General features: G+C 38.8%; 1 protein-coding gene across 1 annotated transcript in view; it reads right to left on the bottom strand.

The window, feature by feature from the left end:
• cntfr (ciliary neurotrophic factor receptor) overlaps positions 1-25,025 on the bottom strand; it is a 194,732-nt gene that overhangs the window by 26,528 nt on the left and 143,179 nt on the right. The window contains exons 4-6 of the mRNA XM_026174227.1: positions 11,808-11,925; positions 11,165-11,331; positions 5,004-5,167 (exon numbers count right to left, since the gene is read on the bottom strand). Coding sequence (XP_026030012.1) covers positions 5,004-5,167; positions 11,165-11,331; positions 11,808-11,925 — 449 coding nt within the window. The remainder of the gene's footprint in view (positions 1-5,003; positions 5,168-11,164; positions 11,332-11,807; positions 11,926-25,025) is intronic.

The raw sequence follows: 25,025 nt of genomic DNA, 5'->3' as shown, positions 1-25,025 counted from the left end.
ACCACTGATGAATCTAGGGATATAACACAGTGGTGTGATAATGATGTGTATGAAGTGTGGCTATCTGCCAACAACTAAGATGCCAGCTCACGCACATCATCCTACATTGTTTTACAGCGAGTTACTGATCAATAATTAATATGTTTTTGGGTTTTTTTTGCTTTTACTGAACTACAAGGGAATCACATATCGGTGACTTACTTGTTCCTAGGGGCAATATGTGTGTGTTACAAATCACATTACTCTATGCTGTGAAAAACTAAGTACATCTCATGGTTAGGTAGCTCATAGAATTTATATATATACACACACATATAAACACATTTATTTATATACAGCTCTGTTAAGGTCCTGCTACAGCACTTCAGCCAGGTTGAGGTCTGACTGGTATGAAGTGTTTGTACTAATATGTTGTGTTTGGTTTTAACCAAGCATGGCACCATGCTTTGTGGCCAAACAGCTCCACGCTCCACTTTGTCTTAATTTCTTCATACTTTTTCAGTGTTTTGCAACTTTTTAGCGTTTTTTTCTTCTATTTGCACATGCTAACTGAGGCCTGTGGACTTGAGTGGAGATGTAGCTGTTGGACTGCACAGTCTGACTTTAGGATGTAGCAATCCTTCAAACTCGTGCTCGTGAAAGAGGGGGTCACTGATGATTGAGGGCATTTAATTAGCAGCACTTGGATGCTGCTTGCCCTACTAATTCCTATGGAAGCAGTTAGGCTGTATTTAGGGTTTCACAGGACTACAAAAACGTTCTTTTTTAAATGACTGTGCACTGTTTCAAATGTGTAATAGCAGCTTCATGATCTGAAAAAAGCTCAGTACCAAGACTCCTAAACTAGTTGTAATTTTACACAAATCAGTTGTTTGGCAGGCACAGAAAAATAAACATTTAAAAAGCGTTCCCATTTCGAAATCCAGCAAAGCCGTAAATTATTCCATGCCATGAAGTTCAGCTATCTAAGAGAAATAACATTTAGGTGGTGGGGGGGCTTCACTGTTAATGCTGCACTTTACTTTGCACTACATCCATTTACAAACCACCACTAGCTCAATAAGAGCACCATTCTGTTGGTTTTTAGTGTTTTTGTAGCTGTTTTTATGTCTGGCACACCTACTTAAAGGTTAAAAAAAAATATGTACAATTCAATTCCCCAATGGGCTTGTTTCTGCTAAGTCTAAAGCTTTTCCCCCTCCCTTTTTCTCCATTCACTCCACTAGTTTAAGGCTTAAAATGTTTCAGATATATTTTCTCATCCCCCCCCAATGAACCATTCATCTACCTCCCTTAAACTTCAAACACCAGGTAACCAATAGCCTATAAAACTTCACTTTCAAAGCAGCCTCTTGTGCTCCCTTTTTCTTTACGTCTCTCCAACTTTCATCCATTTATCTGTCACACTGCTCTCCATACAGCAATTTCTCTTTTTCTCTCCATACCTCTCTCCCTAACCATCCATTCTTCTGTCACTTTTCATAATCAACTAATATGGTTTCAGTCTTATGCGCTCAATTTCACCTTACATCTTTTCAAATGTGGACTTTGTATTATATTTCTGTCCCCCTTGTCTTGGACTCGAGTTCAAATGCATCTGTGTATCTATGCATGTCTATCTCATTTATGTGTCTCGTTTTACTGTATCTATGAGCATCTCCTGTCCATTAACGCCCAATCTCCTTCTCTAACGCACTCCATTCATCTCTACTTCAAAACTTTTCCTCATTTGCCTCCACCCATCTGACTTTCCATCACTCTACCTATCTGTCCCAGTCATCCCCTCATTCTTCAGCACGATGGATGGTTTCTTCTGAGGATCAGTCTGATCACATGACCGCTTTCATTTCTGACTGAAAACACATTTCAAAATATAACATGTGAAAGCCATTCGCACCCAGCTCTGCTGTCCGACCACATTAAAGGAGAATTCCTAAGCAACACTAAGCACTTCAAGTTCCTCTGATACTAAAATCAATCAAGTATATATGGGGGGCAGTAAATAGTGTGTTTTATTTTGGCAGCCTCATTAAACTTCAATTACTGATTTATGTCACAGCTTGATAGTTCTAAATCCAAATATCTGCTGCTACAGTGCACTACCATAGATAGTCATTAAACCCATCCTCAACAAGGGCAGTAGCAAGCCAAAAGCTGGGTTTTCTAAAATAAACTTTTTTTTTTTTTATAGTAGTACAGTTCTTGATTCAGTGTATTTTAAATTTCTGCAACGATGTGGTCTAATAATGTGGTCTAACACATGAAAGATCCCTGGTTCAAGTTTGGAAAGAGACACAAGAGACACAAATCCCTGGGAGGGCTGTGCCAAGTCATCCATCTGCTGTGGCGACCCCTTGCGCATAAGGGAGCGGCAGGAGAAGTAGTAGGTTCACTTGTATAGTGGCATTCAAAATTATCTGAAAGAAGCTTTGTCTGCCCTATTTACTATTCTTCAAACAAGACGGTGTGGAAGTAATCAAGAAGCCAAAATATTTGCAACTGAAGCTGCAATTTTGGTTGCTGTGTCATTCGTTCTTCAATCAACCTACTCTGGGTGTGTTTTTACTCAAACCAGTGTCAATAAGCTCAATACCAGCGTATTACAATTGCAAAAAAGTGTAAATGTAGAAGGTTATGTCGAGGTTTAGACAAATGTATTACATTTATAACATCTCTAATAATAAATGGTACTCTAACATGACAAGGCTGTCTGCTAGTTGCCACTCAACCTTTTCAATGAAGTGGCATAATCGTAAAAGTTAGTGGAGAAATTAGGCAACTCATACAAATACAAATTCAGCACACACTTTCTGTGTGATTGAGAACAGTGCCAACACGGTTAACCGACTGTTAACAAAGGGAGCCAGAAGCACAACTATAAAGTGCTCACAAGTCCAGAGGTGATGGTGTCGGAATTTCCCCTTCAGAAAACCACACTAACGGCTGCAAAAATAAAAACCGTGACCACAATAACATTCATCAAAGAATGCCGCAAAAACGGAAAACCTTGGAGTTTTCAGCTGTCATCGACTCTATTTATGCAATTTCCAAATTATGTCTCCTTACCAAATCCAAATATTGACTTAAGGTTTCCCAACTTTCAGGTCACGCGTCGGTTCACATATTGATTGATTAGCAGCAAGGGGGAGAAGAAAAACTTTGAGTGTGTGTGTCAGATTTAATCATCAGCTGGAACCACAAAGATCTGAGGCTTTATTATAACTACAGAGAGGCAGGAAGTGACTGAATGTCAACGTGTTTATAAAATAGCACTTTGCCATTCATATGTGTGACTGTGTCACGGAAGATTTGTAGAAAGATGTAACACAAAGAGATTATATATCATTTCTGATATCGCTTCTTTGTGTTTGTAAGGATGTGAGAGATGTGGTAATAACTAAGTGAACTTGGTTCTGCTGGCTGTTCCCATTCTGTTCTTTAAAACCAAATACCTATTATGTTACCTAAAACCTAAAAGCAATTTGGCAGTCAATTATACAAAACTGAACAAATCCCCACACTTGAGAAGCAGGGACTTGGCAATTCTTGTACTTCATGACTCATTCGAAACATTAAACCATTTGCTCTAATTGCTCTAATTAATTTTCAGCTGAGCAATTATTTAGACTTTCAGTTCATTGCTGTGAAGGGTCTTAAAGCCAGCTTATCAGGAGGAGGGTTTAATAAAGGATGCCTGGATTTTTTGTTGATGTCTTCGGTTCAGCTTTGCAGTTGTTTTCCCCTTTCTTGTAAAGCTCATGATGGCCTGCTTGGAGGGTGAATAGACCTAAATCACTATCACGAAATAACTCGACACCAAAATGCTTTAAGGTTTGCTGTACAGAACTACAACCTTGCCAAAACTCTTCTTATTTGAAGTGTAGAATAAGTAAGAAACAAAGAAGTACCATCAGACGAACTTTTCCGCAGTTCAAACCAAAGAAAGCTGAGAGGAAAAGTAGTAAAACAAAGAAACTGGGGGTGAGGGTGGTGGAGTGAAATACAAAGACAGTGACACAAGAAGGTGTTGAAGGACAGACAAGATGAATGAAGTAAGAGAAAAAAAGGTATTGGTTTATAATTTGTGTGTGTTAGTGTGTCCATGTGATTCCAAGCCAGGCTCTGTAACTCAAGCTCTTGGAACAACACCTTAGCAAACCATTGACATGTTAATAACCCTGTAATATTAGACCTTGGTAGACAGAGCTTTTATCCCAGGAATCCTATAGTGGACACATATGCTTTTACTGTATGAAGCCCTCAGGGAATTGAACCCACAAAAAAAATACTCAGATTAAGTAACATACACCAAAGCAGCCGAGCAATTGTGTCTGTCTGACCAGGGATCAAACTCCAATTTTTTGTAATATTCAGTAATTGTTCTCAGAGGCATCTCTTGACAGGGATTTTTTAAAAAAACAAACAATTTCTATGTTCAATTTACCTTGGGAAATACTATTGATCAAATGTAGAAGAAAAAAAGAGGCTTATCCCCGTGTTTCAATAAAAGTGCCAGATAAGTAAGCATTTCTTGGAAAAATAAGATTATAACGTGAAACGATACTTCCTAGCGCTTTAAGAAAAAAAGCAGTATGCCGTTTACATTTAAAAGATTATTTTTTGTGATAACTTCAAACTCTGGCTGCGCTATCTGAGACCCTTTTTCTTTAGAGCACCAATAATTAATAATTAACTTCTATCCTAGTGTTGACTTGCAGACACTAAGAAAACAGTGTTTGAGCAAACTGTTCTGACCATTTATAACCTCTTTCTTGTTTTTGGCTTGTGCCAGATATTCCACTTGTAAGTTAAAATTTTCCTGAAAAAGAAAAGAAAAACAAAACTTTTCTACTTTGCACTAACTAATAAAGCTAATTTTCTCTGCTCCACTGGATAAAACCTTTTTCATAATGGCATAGCAACACGTCACATCGTATTTCTCATCGCACCATGTTTTGGGGGAGGGGGGGGCCTTTGTGAGCACTAGTGTAAAAGGTACTCACATGCTGCCACTGCTCTCGGATGAGCGGCCGGTATCGAAGGAAGTACTTTAAAGGGAAGTTATCTATGTCAGGCCACGTGGCGGGGCTGTGCCAGGATACCTCCAGTCTCCGAGGGTTGAAGCGGATCGGGGTCGCTGTCACACGTTCCGGGGGGTCTGGCTTTACTGTAAAGTGGGTATAAACAGTTAGTTAAAGGGGAATATTAAGGTCACTCAGACAGTTGCATAATGTTTTATATAGCACTAAATTGTGTCATAAAGGTGGAGTTAAGGTATTAACTTGTTACTTTAATGATACTTATTTATATCATTGCACACTTTTTTGTTCTTTTTTACTTTAGAAGAATAACAACAATTTTCATAGTTTCAAGTCTAGCAGTGGTCAGCAGCAATTGGCTGCACTCTCAAGGTTAATTGGTGAAATGTCAATTTAGAGAACAACAAATATGAACTTTCACCAAAGACCTGCAACACTATTTGTCCAGCAAATATCTGCACAAATAAAAACTTGCAATGAAAAGTGAGAGCTTTGAAACATGCAGGAAGGGGAAAAGACAGGCAGGGGTGGTGTAACAGAAGCACCTGTTGAATTGAAGACAGAATACATTCACTATTTAGGATCTTCCAGCCTCTGAAACATGATTTAGAATTTTTATTATTTTTTTATTATATCTTGCAAGTCTTGACATGATAGAAGGGATCTATTTAATATTGCTACTACCATTATTATTAGTACATGCTTAAGGTCGCAATGTATTCTAATGCAAGAAAGACTTTAAATAAGGCTGAACTGAAATAAAAAGCTTTAGCTGAAAAAAGTGTCTGAGGTATCTGTGGCAAGACAGAAGATGAGAAGCCATCACTCCCCAATGAAAAGGCATGTGTGTCTGAATACCTGTCCACTGAGGAACACACCAAGACAGAGAGATTGAGAGAATTCAATTGAAAGCTTTTCAGATGATATTGAATGACCCAGTCTTTGTTAGATCACTCCCACAAGGGAACACACCGGCCTGCCACTTAAGCTACATGAAATCCTTTCCCATCTAGATGCAAACATAGCATTACACAAGCAAATGGAAAACCACAGTAATAATCTCAATGTCTGATAACATACTGATGGCAGCAGTGGATGAAAGCAATGTGGATAAAAAGGTAATGCATACTTATGAAGACTCATAAACAGGCAGCACATAATTAATGATTGAAAATACGAAAGATGGCTGTTGGCACATACAAACAAGACTGCTTTCTCACTCGAGAAAGAGATGTTAACAATCTCTTTTTGACTTTCAAGTAAATTTTAAAAATCCCGAAAAAACTAGGGAAGCACACAAAGAAAAGAAAAAGAAAATTGCATGCTGGCAGAGCAAGAGCAATGTAAAGCCAGCAGAGACCAGAGAGAATAAATTTTCTTTGTTCAACAGCACCTAACAGAGGAAAAACATGTGCAAGCACAGAACAAAACAGCGAGAAATATGTCTGGGTGGGGCGTCCCTTAGGTTTTTAAAGTATCCATCTGACCTGAAACATATACTAGTAGCTTTGTGTTGCATGAGTAATGAACACATCCTTCACTTGATGACCTCTGCGATAGCAGCTGGGGCGTGACAAAGGAGTGCTTTTTTTATATGAGAGATAAAAGAAAGAGAGGATTTACACTTAAAAGAAGGGTGTGAAATTTACCGAGACAAGAAGTGTTTGGACATTACTGACCGATGCAAATGCAGATTTAAATTTGTGCAATGCAAATACCAGGAAAAAAATATTGTCAGCTATATGCCCAGAATTAGTTTGAAGATAAAATCAACCATGTGATTTAACAAGCTATAGAAACATAAACAAAAAGAAAGACAAAAAATGTGATCACAGGGTTTCAATTTTTTTGACATCCCGTTGTTCGATATGTTCTTGCCTGGCCTAAAAACGCCTGTCATTCCAGCTTTAGCTTTGTTCTTTCATTTGTGTCCACATTACTGGCCCTCTATCCTCAGTCTCATATTGCACAGTAACTGCAGTCCCTTATTTTCCCCTTTGTCGATGTACTGTAACATAAAAATCTAATCTTTCACAGACGAGAGACAAACTAATTTTTTTCTTTTAAAAATGGTGGAAAATGTATCTGATATATAGCTTCAACATGTGGTCTCTTTAAACATAAAAAGGGTAAATTCTGCAAAAGAGTGCTGTGCATTTATTTATACATGCATGTATTTTTCGTTTTCTCTGAAATGCTCTGATTTACTGTTTCTAACACGACTGCCATGTGTCTATTCCCTCTACCTAATGGTGTAGCCTGTTTTTTTTCTTCAAATAAATAGGCTTTTCAGAAAGAACAAAATCTGGACATCAATTCACTGATGTGCTGGATGACATCGTCTAGCAGTGCACTTGCACAAATGGGAAAATTGATCTGCAGTGTTATCTTGCACATTGATCATTGAATCTTGTCTAAGGTGTAATGACAGTTGAGAGTTTTTGTAATGAAGTCCCAAATCAAAATCTCGTTTCTGAAAGTAGCCTGTTTTTGAATTTGTGAATGGACAGATTGCACGCGCGAAAGAGAGTCAAAAGCCAAAGCACAAGCAATTCTGTTGGCTAAATTTAAGGACTAATCTTTGCACGACTGTGGTTTTAATTTGTTTAAGTTACACAAAGTTTGAAAATTCATTTTGTGTTATTTTTTTAAGTTATACAATGCGAGATCTTATTACTAAAGCTGGTATCTTTTTTTTTTTCTTCCAAGAGGAATTTTACAAAATTCTAAAATTCTTCTTCGCAGCCTTGAGGTAAAGAATAATTTTGAACATGGCATGGTTGTTGGTACCAGATGGTCCAGTATTTCTGAAACTGCTGATCTACTGGGATTTTCCCACACAACCATCTGTAGGGTTTACAGACAATGGTCCAAAAAACAGAAAATAGCCAGTGTCCAACAGTTCTCTGGGCAAAAATGTCTTGTTGATGTCTGAGGAAAACAGCCAGACTAGTTCGAAGGAAACAGTAAATGAAATAACCACTTGTTACAACCAAGGAAACAGAAGGGTTTCTCTGAACGTACAATGTGTCAGACCCTGAAGGGGATGCCACTCCTGTCAGCTAAGAACAGGAAACTGAGTCTACAAAACTGGAAAACAGAAGATTGGGAAAAAAAGTAAAAATCCCGGTCTGATGAGACTCGATCGCTGTTGCTGAATCCTGACGGTAGGCTCATAATTTGGTATAAACATGAAAACAGGTATCCATGCTGCCTCCAGGTGTAATAGTGTGAGGATTACTTTGCTGAGTATTTTTGATAACCATCCTTTTATGACTGCATCTCAAACTGATTTATTGAACTTTAAAATAAGTCACTAGAGCTCAGGCCGAAAGAGCACCTTCAGCATTTGGTGAAACAGCAGAGACACATTAAAAATATACTTTGACTGGTTACTTCTGGCTGACTATTGTAGCCCCCACAGACTATCCCAAGTTAATACACCCGAATGAAGACCTCTCTTCTAAGAAACAATTCAAAGCATGACACAAGTAACAAATAATTTCAATGATTTCAGTTACTGCAGCTACTCTGACCTGGTGGAATTAGGTTACAACATATTGTCTTTCATCTCATTGGATGAGTAATGTAGTAAAGCTGAATGACAGCGGGTGCTCAGGTGGGCTGCTGTCAGAACTGCCAGCAAAAAAAAGCTCTTTGTTGTAAGTGAAAATACTTTAACTGTAGAAGCCTTTAAAGCTCGGCAAGATCAGTTAGCGTTTGATCATCTTGGCACTAGAAAGCTTTAAGTTATCATTTGATGAGTGTGGAGCTTCCTTGAGGGTTCTCTTTGTAACTTCACCCACAGCACACACATGTAGGGACACACACGCAAGCACACACATCTCATCTCATCTAATTCCGCCCCAGCTTTGGTCGGATGAACAAGGACAGTTGAGAACCGTCTTACTCCCGCTCAGAATTCAGAAGTGAACCAGGAAGCATGAAATTGTTTTATTTATTTACGATCTGCCTCGTTGTCCCTGAAAATGAATGTGACTTACATCATAGAATGGCATAAGAAAGACTTTTAACAATGCAGGAACGAAGAACAGATGAGGTGAGGAGAGACAGGAGGGCTAAGTTTCAAAACATACTTTGTTAGAAGTTTTGGCTTTTCAACTAGCAACTTTGCAAACTTTGCAACTTTGCAAAGGTTTGGGCTTGTTTTCTAGAGTCAGTGACAGAAAGTTTCTGTAGCCACCGCTTCTCTTTGGGATCAATGACAGCTGTATCAGTTATCCAGGAGGAAAAGCGAGTGATTGCGTGTAGATCTACAGTTCAAAAGAAGCAAACTTTACTTTATTCAGACCAGAGTATGTAACACCTAGCTATATGTAGCTGTAAGCAACTAAGTATGTTTTAAGGCTTAAAAAAAATAAAACAACCAGAAGCATGGACGAAAAATGCAGAAAAAAAGTGAAATAAAATGATTGTTTGATAATAGCAAAAGAGAGGGAGCGATAACAGGAAGGAAGGAATTAAAACAGGAGGAAATAAAGGTGGGAAAGAAATGCAAAGTTACACTTTTCAGGAAATGAAGAGAAGGAAGAATTAAATGGTATTTTGCAGTGGGGTATTTTGCTATTACCGATAGTTGAGGGATATTTCCTCAGCCAAAGCACTAATCCGGCTACCATTAGCATTTTCATGAGTCCTGTGTCCGGGGCTTGGCAGAGCATGTCACTGCCTCATTTGGTTACTTATGTGTACACACACACAACCACACACACACACACACACACACACACACACACACACACACACACACACACACACACACACACACACACACACACACACACACACACGAACAACACACACACACAGACTTTCTTTCTTTCCTCTCTCTCTCTGTCTCTCATTTTCAATACCTAACCCTCTCAACCGACACTCCGCACAATCGCTCACAGCCCCATTGGTGTCTGTGTGTGTTTATGCACCATGCACACCCATATCACCCTAAGCAATGCAATAGAGCTGAGGACTGCTGGCAGCAGTTCCCTTATCTATCAAAGTACTCCTCATTCCTTCTTTAAAATGAATTTCTCCTCTTCACTGCTTTCCAGTCAGAGTTGCTTGTGAATTTCAAGAGTACTGCTGTTATTATGTGGCCTTTGGTAGAGTAACTGATGAAAAACTTCACAATTCAAAGTTAATTTTGAAATTACTCGCCACATAATGAATTAATTAATTGAAAGTAAAAAAAAAAATCAACCTTGAAGCACATTTATGGCTTCTTTTGTTTTTGTTTTTTTTTAGATCAGAAATGTGCTGATATGGCAGCTGGTGTTTTGGCTGAGGGAAAGTGAGAAACCAGACCATTGATTTGTGACCATCACATCCTGTCCAAACCTCAATTAAATACTGTTTGCTGCAGAAAAGGTTCAGAGGTCGATTGTTTATTATCTGCTGCTTTTGGTAATGGCACGGATGCACAGTCAGTGGGTTTCTCGCTAATGGACTATGCTGTGGGTTAAAAAAACAAACAAAAAAACCCCAAACAAAACTGTACACTTCTGCTATCAGCTGGGTGACATTTATTTGGCCATTGCATTTTCAATTTTCTATGTCTTCCTGGCACCAAGCATTGCTGTGTGTGCAACAAATCTCCAAAGGGAACCAGAAATGAATGAAATCAGTCATCTGTGAGCAAACAAATGCATTAACATTGCTCGGCGGTTGGCACACACAAAGAGATGCCTTGACACTCGGCATTTTAGTTTTTTCCTTTGCCAAATACCCGTCAATCTTTGTGGGAAAAACATTTTACATTTGTCCCTGAACTATGTGCGGATAACGATTTTAATGAAAAAGTGGTAATTTGTTGCGAGCGGAACGGTTTAGGAGCAAATACTTGTAAGATTTTCAAAATGTCAGTGTGGGTTTCATTTAAACTCTTTGAATTCAGGGCTTAATGGAACCCTCTAATTGTGAGCAAAACTTAATAAGAAAGCACAACTGTTTCCTTTCTGTGTAGCTGCAGCAAAAAGCCTGTAATTCATTTCGAGTCACATTTGGTCAACACACGCAACTTCATGAGTGCTTTAAGATGCAACGGAGTGAAGGAACAGGAAAAGAGAATGTAACAGAAACCACAAAGCATAACACAGAGCATGTTTTACCTATAGTGGACTCTTCAAAAGTTTTAGTGGCAGAAGCTTTCCCCAAAGCATTGATGGCTGTTACATTAACTTTGTAGGGGAAGCTGGAGAAAACCTCTGGGAAGCGTACATGGCAGCGGTTCTTGTGGAACAAATCTTTCTTCACCTCGAGTGAACGCTGGTTATGTCTGAAGAGAAAAAGGTGAGAGAACAGGGAAAAAAGGAACAGCTGTTGCAGGTTTTCTGCTTAAAGGCAAAAACTGTTGTAGACTAAAGACTGAATGATACAGATACTTAACAGAAACACTGAACACTAAAGACATGGGCTTGCTATTAATTAATCTTTAGCTATGGCCCATTCCTCATCTTTATTCAAAGAGAATAATATTAGTGTTACACCTTCAATGAAAGCACCTGCCATGGTGTTGGCTGTGGGACTCTGGGAGTCTCAAAGAGAACTTGACAGAGACCCACTTCTAAAATGCTAAAACTCGTCTAGGCAACCGAGACTTGTTTGTTTGCCATGTTGGACTAAGATATGAACCAAAATGATTGTATCACTCTTACTGTTTTATTATTATAATGGCAAAAATAACAGGAAATAATCTTCAGAAATCCACAGGTTTCATCCTGAAACATCTGTATATGCATAAAATGCACTTACTGTACTTCCACATCAAATGTAGTGTTGATGTACGTTGAATGCTGCTGGTGCCAGCTGCAGTAAAAACCTTGAGGGTAGGTGTTGGACCTACAAGTGATAGTAGGCTCCAGAGGGGGAACTATAGAGAGAATAATGAGAAGAAAAGGGAGGGGAAGATGGTTAATGAATATCTACATGTATACAACTGAGGCAGACATGAAAAGAAGCATACCAAGAGGAGGGATCACAATCAGATGAATGCACATTGCAATATTCAAAGGCAAGGCAACAGTGCCTTACACATTACCTCACTGCATAATTCAGTTTCCATCAAATGTTCAATTGAAAAGGCTGCTACTCAGTTAAAATTAAGACATGGTTCTGCCAAGTTTTTTGAAAACGTAATTAATTTTGTTGTTGTTGCGTACTATATTTAAATATTTAATAAGACTAATTAAAATTTAATGAAAGTTTAATTAAAATCATGGAAATTTTAGAGTATGACTTTTCTATAAAGTTAATCTCAGGCAAAATTAAAAGTGATGTTTTCATTTCTTCTCTATATCAGTGCTGTTTGCCGTTGTGGCTGAGAGAATCAAAAAAAGAAATTAAAATAAAGAAAAGAAGGAAATAAATAATTTGTGGTGATTTGTTTTCTTATTTGTCTGAATTCTGTTTATAGAGTAAAGGAAATGATGAAAAAACAAAGGAGAAAGGGTTGCAGTGTTTGGGGGATTGGCGTTGGGGTGCCGGTGTTTATGCTGTGGAGACACAGAGGATATTGTAGAGCACAAGAAGAATAAAAACGTTTGGCAAGAAAACGTGATGTTACACCAGCTCTAACCTCCTCTGAGATTAGGATTCTTTTTCACGGTTAGCCAACCATGTACTCGTCTGCCACTCCCTCTCTCTCCACACAACTTTTCAACATTTTACCTTTGTTATAGCGAATATAGCGCATGGACACAGCTCCACTGCTAAAACCAATCTTGGTGAGTTTCATTATTTCCCCCCTTGTGAAGTTCTTTTGTGTCTTTTCCTTTCACCTAATCATCCTCCTTTTGCTTTCAGTTAGCTGATGTTGATCTAAATTATGGCTTATAATTACACACTAGAAGGTACTCATCAATTATTCAGATTACTGTGGGGTGTGTGTGTTTGTGTGTGTGTATCTAGCTATATATCTAGGGCTGAGGACATGCTCCAGACAACTGCACTTTACAACACTTAATACAATACTGCTTCTTAAATTGTTTGCTTATTGCATATCCTATTGTACACTCTATTTCCCTTTTTTGTTTTTTATTTATTGTGTGTTTGTCTGTGTTTTTAAACTCTCTGTTCTACTCTGAGTGCTAATGCACAGTATTTTGTTATGTGAAGACATAATGACAAAAAACCTTTAATCTGTCTGTCTGTCTGTCTGTTGTTTTGACCAATGTGAGAAGAAAGTGAATATTTCAAACAGCAGCATCTTGATAAGATTTAGATAGAGACAACTCAAATGACTTCGGGAAAGTAGTTATTGGGATGATTTATGCAGGGGTGGTGTAATTCTAATTTAAAATGTCAGTACAGTGGTAATAAACACTAGGTTATATTCCAATTTAGAATCAAAATGAATTCTATTTTATTTTAATGATTATTTTACTTCAATTCAATGTAATTAAATGTATATTTTCAACACTACCTAGAGTTACTGAAACCATAGTATATTTAAAGTGAATTATCCAGTCCTTGTTGTTATTAAATAAAATCTACATTTAAATTTCCAGTATGACTGGCCTGACTTCAAAGCAGCCCTTATTCTCCGGGATACACTTAAGCTCTGTGGGACTCACATCATCTCAGGATTGACTGTTCTCGTCTTTGCTGAAAATGGTTATTTAAGACCCTGGTTGTGCGTCTGGGTTAATTGCATCATGCTACAGAGTGAATTTGGGATCAATCATAAGTATTCCTACAGCAAAAAGTCAAAAAATCAAAAATGTCTGAAACTTTTGCACAGTGCTAGATAGCCTATTTAAATTGAGATCACTCTTTGAAGTGATTTATAATAATCGTTACATTTTTGATTAAATAAATGGAAATGGCAAATATCTCATCAGTGGCAAACGTTCCCTGGGTCTGAAAAAAAGATGCAAAGTGACTTACTCTATCAGATGTGAGTACCACTTTTGCTTGTGTGATTTATCCACAGTTTCTTAATGTTCCAGTCACCACTTATAATTACTGAGTGGATCTAATTAATCTGCGGCCACAGTTTCAGAACCAAAAATATTTTTTCTTCCTATCTCAGCACTTTCTCTCTCTGGATGCACACTTATTATGGCTTGGTGGATATAATAATAACAAAAATAATATTAAGCATAATCTAGCAGCATCTTGTTGTTGTTTTTTCCTGCAACATCCTTGTAAATTTCTTGGAACACCTCCCTAAAGGTGTATACGGTCAAACACGCATACTCTCACACACCCACAAGCAAGAGGTATGCATGATTGGCTGCGGTGGGGTCGTTTCACTGTCACACACAATCAACTGTGTTTAAACGGTCACCAAGGCAACTAATTAGACCGTCAATAACGTCTAATGATGAGGTGCCATGGACGACATCCAATCGCACTCAATTAATCGTGGAGACTAATTGGGGCCATCTCAATCAATTGGCTTCTCATCTGAGAGTTTCAGTCAAAGTCGTGAAAACACAATGTTAAACACAGACTATTATCAGCACACACACACACACACACACACACGCGCACACACACACACACACACACACACACACACACACACACACACACACACACACAGAACTGAGGCTGCTGTCATTCTCCTGGAATCATCCATAATTAGTCAAAAGGGTTTTTTACAAAGTTGGAAAAGCTCAGACAGAGCAGCTAAAGATTAGTCTGTTAGAGGAAAGAGAAGCAGCAAGAGGAAAGTTGAAAGACAAAAATTGTGCGGATTGGCGAGAGATATCAGGTGTAAAGAAGATGAGCATAGGTGTGTGTGCTCATGCCAGCCGTGTTTGTAGTGGTTTGTTTGAGCTCTGGAGTGTTTGCGCCTTTAATTTAGTTCATTTTCCCAGATGTGAGTAGTGTCAGTCAAACTACCACTGAAACACCTTGAAAGGGCAGCTTCTACTGCAGGGTTCTTCAAAGGGGGCTGATGTATGGCTTATCAGGAGCGAGAAATCTCTCTCTCTCCATCTACCCATCCACGATCGCTGGGAGCAAATCCAGCTATCATAGGGTGAGAAGTGGGGTACACTCTGGACAGGTTTCCAGTCTGTTCCACGGCTGACACAGACACTATGGACCCAATGGATTCAAACCCAGGACCTTCTTGCTGTAAGGTGACAGTGCTAACCCCTTTACCATTGATACTAAACAATTTTTCAAATCTACGGTTTATGTGTGTGTGGAGACAGATAACACAGTTATAACAATAAACACAGACAAAAATGGACTAATGTGGATACAGTGATTAACCTCTGTCCAATATAACTAACTCCAAATCAGTTTGATTTCAAATAGAGCCTAGCCAATATAGAATTTTTGGGACTGATACTATTATTTGATATTTGGTGATTTTTGAAAAAGCAATATATTGGTCGACTCATGGAAGATAAACATCTATCCCACCCTTAGCCTTACTAAGATACTCTGACAACTCAGTTTAAAAACAAGGAAGTTGCGCAGTCTATCAACATCAACATATCAACAGGTTTAACCTCCTAAGACCCGAACTCTTCCACGACATGCATTTTTAATTTATCTTTGATATTTGGACATATTGGGGCCTGATATGTAAAAACAAAGAATTACCAATTTATTTTTTTTTACCTTATTTTTGTTTTTAAGAAAAATAAGAGCCACATATGAGGATACTTGTTTGAAATTTTGATAGAACACTAGCAGTATAATGTCCTCGTAAGTGGATATCAGGCCCTTGTAGAGCAAAATTGAGTATTTTGGTCTAAATAACCCAAAATGTGATGTCCACATGTGTGGATGCCAGGTCCTAGGAGGTTAAGGGAGTTTCTCCCATCTCTTTCTTACATTTATACACATTTTATATGTAAACTGCCCAATTTGTGTAAACTGCTCTAATTTTAATTTGTAGTTCATTGAGATGTATGTTATTAAGCTAATAATTAATATGTGATTTCTCGAAGACTGTTAAAATGTAATTAAAAACTGAGGTCAGGGGTCTGTAATAGAAAAGTGGAGAAATGAGGAGGAAGGAAGAAAGAGGGAACAAATGGACTGGCATGAGTGGAAGTAAAGAGGAAACATCTCAAAAGATAAAGGGAAATGTAGAGGAGATGACACAAGACAGCATTCTTTCATCATATTATACTAATGTGCCCTTAAAACAAAACAAAAACAACAACAAAAAGCACAAACAACACATAAGCATGCGCACTGACAAAGAACTGCTGCACAGTTTCTCCAATAATATTACAACATCAAAAGCTTTCGATGAATCTCATTAAAGTAGAGTTAAAAGAACAAGAGATCACACACCTGTAGAACAAAGGCAGCATAAATATTAAAGCAAATAAAACAATAATTGAAATTAAAATTACATTGAGCAGCCGGTCATTTGTGTGTGTGTGTGTGTGTGTGTCTCTGTGACATAGCACCTGAGCTAATGGCACACAGTACACCGCTCATGAATAAATGGTATTTGAATTACTGCCTTTTCATCATCTGGTTTGAATTGCTAAATCAAACGTGATTCTGAAGGTGCTTTTTGTTAGCCTCACGAACCACAAACCACATGTGTGCATACTCAAGTAGTAGGGTTACTTTTTAATGGAAATAAGTTGCAGAAATGCATACAGATTTATTCTTGAAAGGTAACTTCATGAGTTATTAACTAAAACAATGCACTTAAAACTGTGAACCAAAGTACCAAAGAGTATAGAGCTTCTATTTCGATTGAACTGAATTACCAGCTAAAGTTACAGTGAGATGGTGTCAGTCAGGAATTTGATCAATTTTTGTTGGGGGGTTGGGGGGCAGCAGCTTGTTCATTTCATTGATAAGCAGCCAAAAAACACTGCAGCTCTTTCTCTCTCCCCATATTCTCTCTTCTTCTCTGCCACTATTCTAAACCTGTCACACAAAAATTCAAGATCTTGCAAAAGAGGATCTTTGTCACAGGAGCACTCACACAAACACAGAAATGTGATGAGGGACAATGACATCCAGTTGCCTGGTTGCTAGGCTGCAGACACTGTAGTAAATGCTATTTGGTTGTGTTGGTAGCCTCCCTGTTGCTTTGTGTTTGTGTTCATATGCATCCACATTCATTTCATTTTGTGCAGTGTGTGTATGTGTTTGGAGTGAATTCTCTGACTATGACAACCAAAATGAATGCATTTTCTTCCCTTGCTCCAATTTCTCCATCCATTCGCTTTGCAATAAACATGGCAGTTTATAGGCCTGACAAAAACACAAAATTGCAACTTTATCAACCTTCCCTGATTCTATTTTTGCTTTCCTGGAATCAATTTGACAAACTACAAACCAGTGTTGTTACAATAGCAAACAAATCCAACTATTCGACTACCTATCCCTCCAACTGTCTAAATTCTCTTTTAGTGTAAAGATTACATTTTTAGAAATCCTGTTGGAAAGAAGTATATTCTCTTGGAGTCTGTACCGGTCTGAATGGCATAACTTGTTTAGGCAGATGGCTTTGGTCTCTGCTTGAGTCAGCCTGCCAATGCCAGGCTCACTGCATTTTAGATTAGCTTAGTCATGTGTCATGGGAGAAAAAGGAATGTAAATAAAACTGTAGAACAAAGTCGTAGAGACGCTGTGGTGCCTTTTTGTCCAGACCAGCTGTCTTGGCTAACGGTAATGTAATTGTGGTGTAATATTTTTAACTGCCACTCCAAAGCTATGATAAAGTGTACGCGGACACACGAGTGTGCATGCGCTTGTGTGCCGTGTGTGTGTCCGTAATGAGAATATGCAATTTTATATATACATAATCAAAACAGTGCAGGAGTACTAAAAATGTCATTCATATTGTGCTTGCGTGTTGTGCGCTTCTGTATACCACTAAAAGTTTGTGTGTCTGAAGTTATGATAAGCGCATTTTTAAAAAGCACGTCCAACTTTTTTTAAAGACTATATGTACGCATTTTTGTGCCTTTTTGTGCATCTTCTAGATTTGAAACATTTCTGAGGAAACTGCAGCGTGATTGCCGAAGGTTTGCTTGCTACTGCTGACGCTGACTGTTTATAATCTCCACTCGGTTGATGTTTTAAAAGTAAATGGTAAATGGATTGTCACTTATACTGTATAAGGGCTCAAAGTGCTTTCTTACTACAAGTCCCATTCACCCAATTACACACGCATTCATGCTTTTGTTTTTTATCTGTGCCCACACTTTGGCTTGCAGACTGGAGGAATCAGAGATCGACCCACCACACTGGAACGTGGAACCATGTTTCTATCATTTATGGTATTGCATCAACAACATTCAGCAGTGCACACTCAGCTCTCTTTTCTGTTTCTTGCTTCTTTTCTACTTTCCTCCTGTATCCATCTTTATTCTCATCCTACCAACCACTCTCTGTCTCTCAGCAGTCTCCTGGTTTAGAGCTGTTTCTTAACATGAGCGAGTGAATAGAGGGGCAGTGGGTGTGCAAGCGCACACATAGACACACACACTGCACAACACAATGATGCCTTGGCATTCCAGGAATGTCTGTGAGCCAATTGGAAACAGCCGTGTGTGAGAGATGAATGAATGAAAAGAGGACGGATACCTTATGAGAGCATCAGGAGTTGATAAGGGACGAGGAGGGAGAGAGAGAAAGGCAGAGAAACTAGGTAATGCAAACAGGTTATTATTTGAAATAATGTATTTTTGCTCTTTATAATAAGATTCTGTCATACTTATCCATCACTAATAAGCTCTGATAACAAAGTTATTATAAAAAAAACTGAAACAGCTATCTAACCATGATATATAAGCTGTAGTAACCTAGATTTATCTTTTAAATAGGACAGAAAAAAAGGCATGGAGGTGGTGAAAGGGTTGCACTGACCTCTGTAGCTCTCAAGGTCAGACACAGGAAGACAACCATTATATCTGGACACTTAAATTACCCTGCAGCCAGTCTCTCACCCCCACTAAAGCACACACACATGTACTTAACCAACTGACATCACAAATCTTGCTCAAAGCTCAGGAATAACAAGAAGATTCACGCCTGAAAACAACATCTCACTATCTACTGTATCTACAAGAAGACAAGACAAGGCGGGTTTCACACCTGCCAACAAAAAACAAGTAATAATAAGTAACAGTGCACAAATGCATTCACTTACTCCACAATATGTGATTTTTTTTAACTTGTACATGACTTGGTCCACTGAGTGTTCTTGACTTTCCTCAGAACTCTGCGCAAACCAGCAGCCTTAAATACAGAAGCTTATGAGAGGCTGCGGATTCCTTTCATGCTACTTCATTCTGGCCATATTTCATTATTATTTATTTTGAAAGTGCAGTGGAGATTGCCAGGAAAGTTGGGGGAAACAGCACGGTGCCATTCATGAGTGATTTGTTCATTTAAAAGTAATCTTCTTAGTAAAACTTGGAATTCAACTTTTCAAGCCATAGTCTCACATGCCTGGACCTTTTTTAAACTTTTACTTTTTTTTTTAGTTCCTTTCCAGCTTGTGCACAACTTCAACAGCAAAGGTCTGGCACTACAAGGACAAATGAAACAAAACAAAAGCAGTAAAAAAAAAAACATATGTGGGCATTTATTTTCCCTCACACTTAACCAAGAAGAAATTCATCCTTTTATTCTAGTGACTGAATGCCTCTGAGCAGATCTGCTTATAGATTGTTTTTGCCAGGGCAACACAACAAACAATTTGGTTAGCAGGGGACTGAGCCCAGCAGCATGTCAAATTGTACGTATGACAGGGTGACACAAATTTAGGCATTGCAATGATAATTTTTCTGTTTCAAGTGGGAAATGGAAGGGATATTTCTTATTTTCTGCAGTTCTGCCCATGTGTGTATGCTATTTGATCAGTGTCATTCCTAACACTTTCTTTGTAGCTCTTTTCTGTACTTTAATATAAATTATGAACCTGCTATGTATGTTGGGATTTTTTGTTCATGCTAATTAAATAATAATGTTAGCAGCCCTTTGAATAGCTTAACTCAAACAAAGTAAGAGAACGCTACATGGATGGTTGGCCACTGAAAGAGAAAGGATGACATCATGCTAGAAATGAAGCTAGAAATTGCCATTCCATCAGTGCAAAATCCTGTCTCCAGTAAGCAGTACGTAAATGGACTGCATTTATATTGCGCTTTTCTAGTCTTATCGACCACTCGGATAGTTTCACTGTAGGGTCTTACTTGCAGGTAGCCTTTTACTGTGCAAAGCTAAAATTTGAGTTCTGTAAAGCACTTGAGTTGAGATGTCTCCAGACTCGCTAAGAGGTAAAGCTCTGTGTCACTGCAGCAATAATAGCCCGAGGTCCTGTCACTGCAGCGACAATTGCCTCTTAGCTGATGTGTCCATGATGGTGTAATGAGTGACAACCTGGGATTGACCAATCAGAGGTGTCAGTCTGCCAAACACGCAAACAGCTAACTGCCATCACTCCCAGAGCGAGCCATGAGAGAGGCAGGTAACACCCGAATCGCTGATGTCTGAATCGAAACAGCTGACTCCCTTTAAATTTAGCTGTCAGTTTCAAAGCTAGACAGACAGACAGATACACAGCGAGACAGGCAGGGAGACGAAGAGAAATCAAAAGTGTCTGGCCTGTAAAGCTCGGGGCCATCATTGTTAATTCTGCCAGGAGCTTCGTGCGGGAGCACACTGTGCTGTCTTTTTACATAAAGCGCGTTTTCTTTATAGAGTTATGAAAGGTGTCACGTTACTATGGAGGCACAAAGACTCATTCTGCACAGCGAGAAACCTTTAGATACACACATAAACTAGTTGAGAAAGGTCAAACAGGCAGCTGCACGAACTGCGAGTACCTTAAAGCAAAAATAGGAGGCTCGAATGCACACACCGTATACACCCATAGAACTAACAAGAGATAGAGCATTTTACGCAGCCACATGTTGGGGCTACTGCAGAATAACAGTGATTCATACTAATACCGTAATGCTATTCTAATGGAATGTTTGCTCAGAGACTTTAAGCTACATGGTTTCAATCAGGTCCTCCTAACACCAGCTGTGCACAAGCCGATCTAACCCAGGCTCCCTGTCAGCCAAGCTGGAAGATTTCAGCTCTTGGCAATGTCAGCAAGAGTATAAGTGCCTGCAAAACTTCAAAAAAGAAACGAATACTGTCTGTGTTTTCTCAGTACTGTATGAGTCAGTTAGTAAATGTGAAAGGGTGCCCGTAACATGTTATTCTGCTGAGGTAAAGACAGCATGCATTGAAAAAGGAAACAAGGAATAAATAAAGATTTAAAATTGCGCACTGGATCATTCAGGTGGATTCAACGTGGATCTGAAGGTTCTGGTAGATAAAAATGTATCACACTGGCCAAAAGGCATTGGTTGAGATAATTCAGTGGTAACCATATTATGACTAAATGATTATATTGAATTTTTCATCAATTCTGCTGCTGGAAAACAAATTAAATGACCTTTTTGAAAGAAATTTTGAAAATGTTGCCTATGACAAAAAACATGCACAAAGCTAATGTGAAGAAACAAAATGCTACCAATTATAATAACATAGGCAATACATAACAAATCTGAATTGCACAAGCTGTCTAAAGGGATATATTTCAACTTGGATTATGTGCAGATGTCAAAATTCGATGTGACCTTTCCCCGTAACAGTTATTAAATCCACTTCAGCTCAGAACTGGTCACTGTGCATCACAAGTGTGATATATTACTTGTCAAAGCATAGAAAGGAAATGACAGTGTGGAGTTTTCTAACATGTCCTTTGCCAGTGACTCTAGATCAGGAGTCAGCAACCTTTAAGACCCAAAGAGCCATTTGGACCGGGTTTCCACGCAAAACAAAAACTGTTGTGAGCCGCCACCCTTATGTCGCCTTTGGGCTTTTGGAGCCTTGACTTGACTTTTAAAAATTATTCGAAAAAAAGCACTATGCTGCTGAAAAATGAAAAATAGATATTTGCAAACTTCTGCCTAAATATGTATTTTACCAGGTTAATGTGTGTGGGGGGGCGTGGTCTGCAACGCCGCTGCAGGGGAGGCGGACGCACCTGAGCGGCACCCGCAATCAAGCCTCGCCGCCTTAACGTCTGTGCCGTCTATGCTGTTGTTGGTATGTGTTGGCTGTGAGCTGAAAAGCTACAGCCGGCTGTATGCGTCAGCAACCGTGTGTGAAAAGTGGTCAATAAAGAGATGCTGAAAAGCGTGTTCACGCAAACATCGTCGGGTCTGCCGTGATATGTTTACAATGGGACTTCTGCTCCTGAACCTCTGCGCACAGCGTCTGCAAATTGGGGCTGTAAAAGTCACTTTCATCTTTATGCAGGACTGTAAGCTGTCGTCTGTGAGGCGTGAGCGGTGTTTGTTTTTAACAAAGTTCACGGTGGAGAACAGCTGCCGACATAATGTGGATCCGAAGATCCATAACTGGCCTACCTGGGGTTGAAAGTCTCGATAAATGCACGGCGTTTCGCCCGGTACACCGGCTTCTGCAAGTGTGACGCTTATTTTGAGCGATGAAAAAATAATAAAATATAATTTTATTTTTATATGTCAAAATCACAATAATCTTCCAATTTAGAATTACAAGTTAAAAAAAAGAACTAACATAAATAAAATACACTTCAGCTAATTACTTCTAATTTATTTTCCCAAACCGCGCGGAGCCGCACTATAAGGACTAAAGAGCCGCAGGTTGCCGACTCCTGCTCTAGATCATAATCATAAAATTCAGTTGCTTTATCCTTGAGATAAAATGTCCAAAACTTTCCAGTTCTGGAGGCATGAACCAGCAGGGAGGAAGGATAAATTAAAGCAATACAGCAAGCAAGAGTCAGTCTACATGGTTCAGTGAAAAAACAAGCAGTGATCTCATTCCCTCAGCCGCATTTTGGCAAAAGCACAACCACAACAGGATGCTCTTATCACACCTATCCTCATTGCTCTGAGTGCTGTTTGGAGTCAGCAGCAGGAAAAAACATATACACACAAGCCTTGAGTTTTGAGCTCATTGCTGAATTAGAGTGATGGGTTAGAATGAGCTGATTTTCTTTCCCCATTTTTGTTTATCTCCAAGTGGATTTTGTGATATTACCAAACGGAAAAGTTTGAGAAGAGATCAGAGACTGTAAATGCTAACATAAAATATTGAACATTCGTTTTTCCTTTCCATAAAACATGTGTTTTCTTTTCAAATTGTGGCAATTTAAAGTCAAAAGATTTCTGTCACGAGCCGCAAACACACAAGTTACAAATAGTCCAACCGAAGAGTAATGGTCTTTCTGAAATTCTTTCTTGTAAATGGTTCTTTTTTTAATTTGCCTGCCATGTAAGCGATTCTGCTTGTTTGCCTGACTATATCTGCTTATACATCCTAAAAACAGAAATGATTCATTGTCATCAACAAGAGTGCTGAGTTTCAGTCATATATTTGCATTCAGATATTGCTTAAGATGATTGTTCCCACCTTGGTATTTGGGATGCCAGATGCCAGTGTGCAGTTTGGAAATCATAGCTGGAGATTTTATTTAACTACACTGGAGATGGTATTCCATGATTACATTCTGTGATTAGACCCAAGCTGTTTTTAATGGAGCAGTACTGCCGAACAATGCTTAATGTGAATTCTTAATTTTATTTTCACTTTTATTCTATTTTATTTTTGCTGAGAAATTTAGATTCTTTATGGAAACAATTAAGTATGTGGCAGGCAGACAAGAGAGGGAGACAGGCAGTCATGCGGGGTGGGGGTGGAGGGTGGGGGGTGGGGGTGTCAGAGATTAAAAGCAAGGAACAGAGAAAAAAAATACAAATAAAAAGAGAAAGAAAGGAAAGAGCGTGAGTAGGCAAGACAGAAGAAAAGAAAGAGGATAAATGACACTTATTGTTCCTTCCTCTTGCTGTCAGTTCTCAGTAATGCTAATGATTAGGCCAATCTGACAGGATGGCACGCACATTCACACAAACACACACACCGTGTCTCCTACCCCCCTGGTGTTGCATTCCAGTGCCCAGTGTCAATGAGAGGGAACCGCCACATTACATGGCTGTTTGTTCCTTTTGTACGCTCGCCTGCAATGCTTTTAACACCAGGAGGTACGAATGTGTGTGCGTGTGTGTGTGTGTGTGTGTGTGTGTGTGTGTGTGTGTGTGTGTTGGGGGGGGGGGGGGGGGGTGATCAGTACAAAATCAAATTTTGTTTAAGAAAGAAAAACAAAACTTTTAACAGGTTTTGAACAGTGACACTGTGCATTCAGATTACCATGAGCAAGCAGTTTCATTCCCTCATATATGTACCTCTACTGTGTTGGAGTAATTGTGTTGCTGTTCCTTTTTTTCATTATATGCTACTTATAGTGAGTCTATAGAGTGCCAGTTACTGTGGCCTTAAAGGAAGCACAGTTTAGATTTGAAAGAAAAGCGAAGCCAGAACATAATCTGACCTGACTAAGAAAGCAGAAACAGTTGTACTTGTGTCTTAAGTGTCTTTTTTTTTTTTTATATGTATTTTTTTTATGATGAATCCTTTACCATCCATGCTGGACAAAAGTATGTAAACCTCTGAGCTAATGTTCTCTGAAAGCTACTTTCAGTTTGGTCTCCCAAAGACTGGACTTGGGGCTGTAGAAGTTTTGTACACTCTAAACACGTCTTAAAACTCTGATTAGTGAAAGAGTCTCCTTTTGTCATGAGCAGATGGCAAATGTAAACTAGGGAGTAATCACAAGAACTTATATAGGACCATAGAAATAGGCCTGAAGAGAAAAAGGCTACAAGTGGGTTTCTGGTACGCATGTTAAAATAAAATGAACACAAATAAAGGAAAATTATGACTGTTGTTATTCTCCCCAGTAGAGGCCAACAAATAAAGACCACATCAATCTTGAAACAGCATAACAACTAAAACTTGCAGAAATCTTTGTGACTTGCCAAAAGCCCTGCTAGTGTGTTCACTATGAGAAATCACTGAATAAGAAGAGTGGAAATGGAATCAAGCAAATAAACAATGAAACACGGTGGGGGTAGCATCAGC

The sequence above is a fragment of the Astatotilapia calliptera genome, chromosome 7 (assembly GCF_900246225.1).
Source record: "Astatotilapia calliptera chromosome 7, fAstCal1.2, whole genome shotgun sequence".
NCBI lineage: Eukaryota > Metazoa > Chordata > Actinopteri > Cichliformes > Cichlidae > Astatotilapia > Astatotilapia calliptera.
Note: the sequence above shows the minus strand (reverse complement) of the source record. Positions and strands in the feature narration are given on the sequence as shown.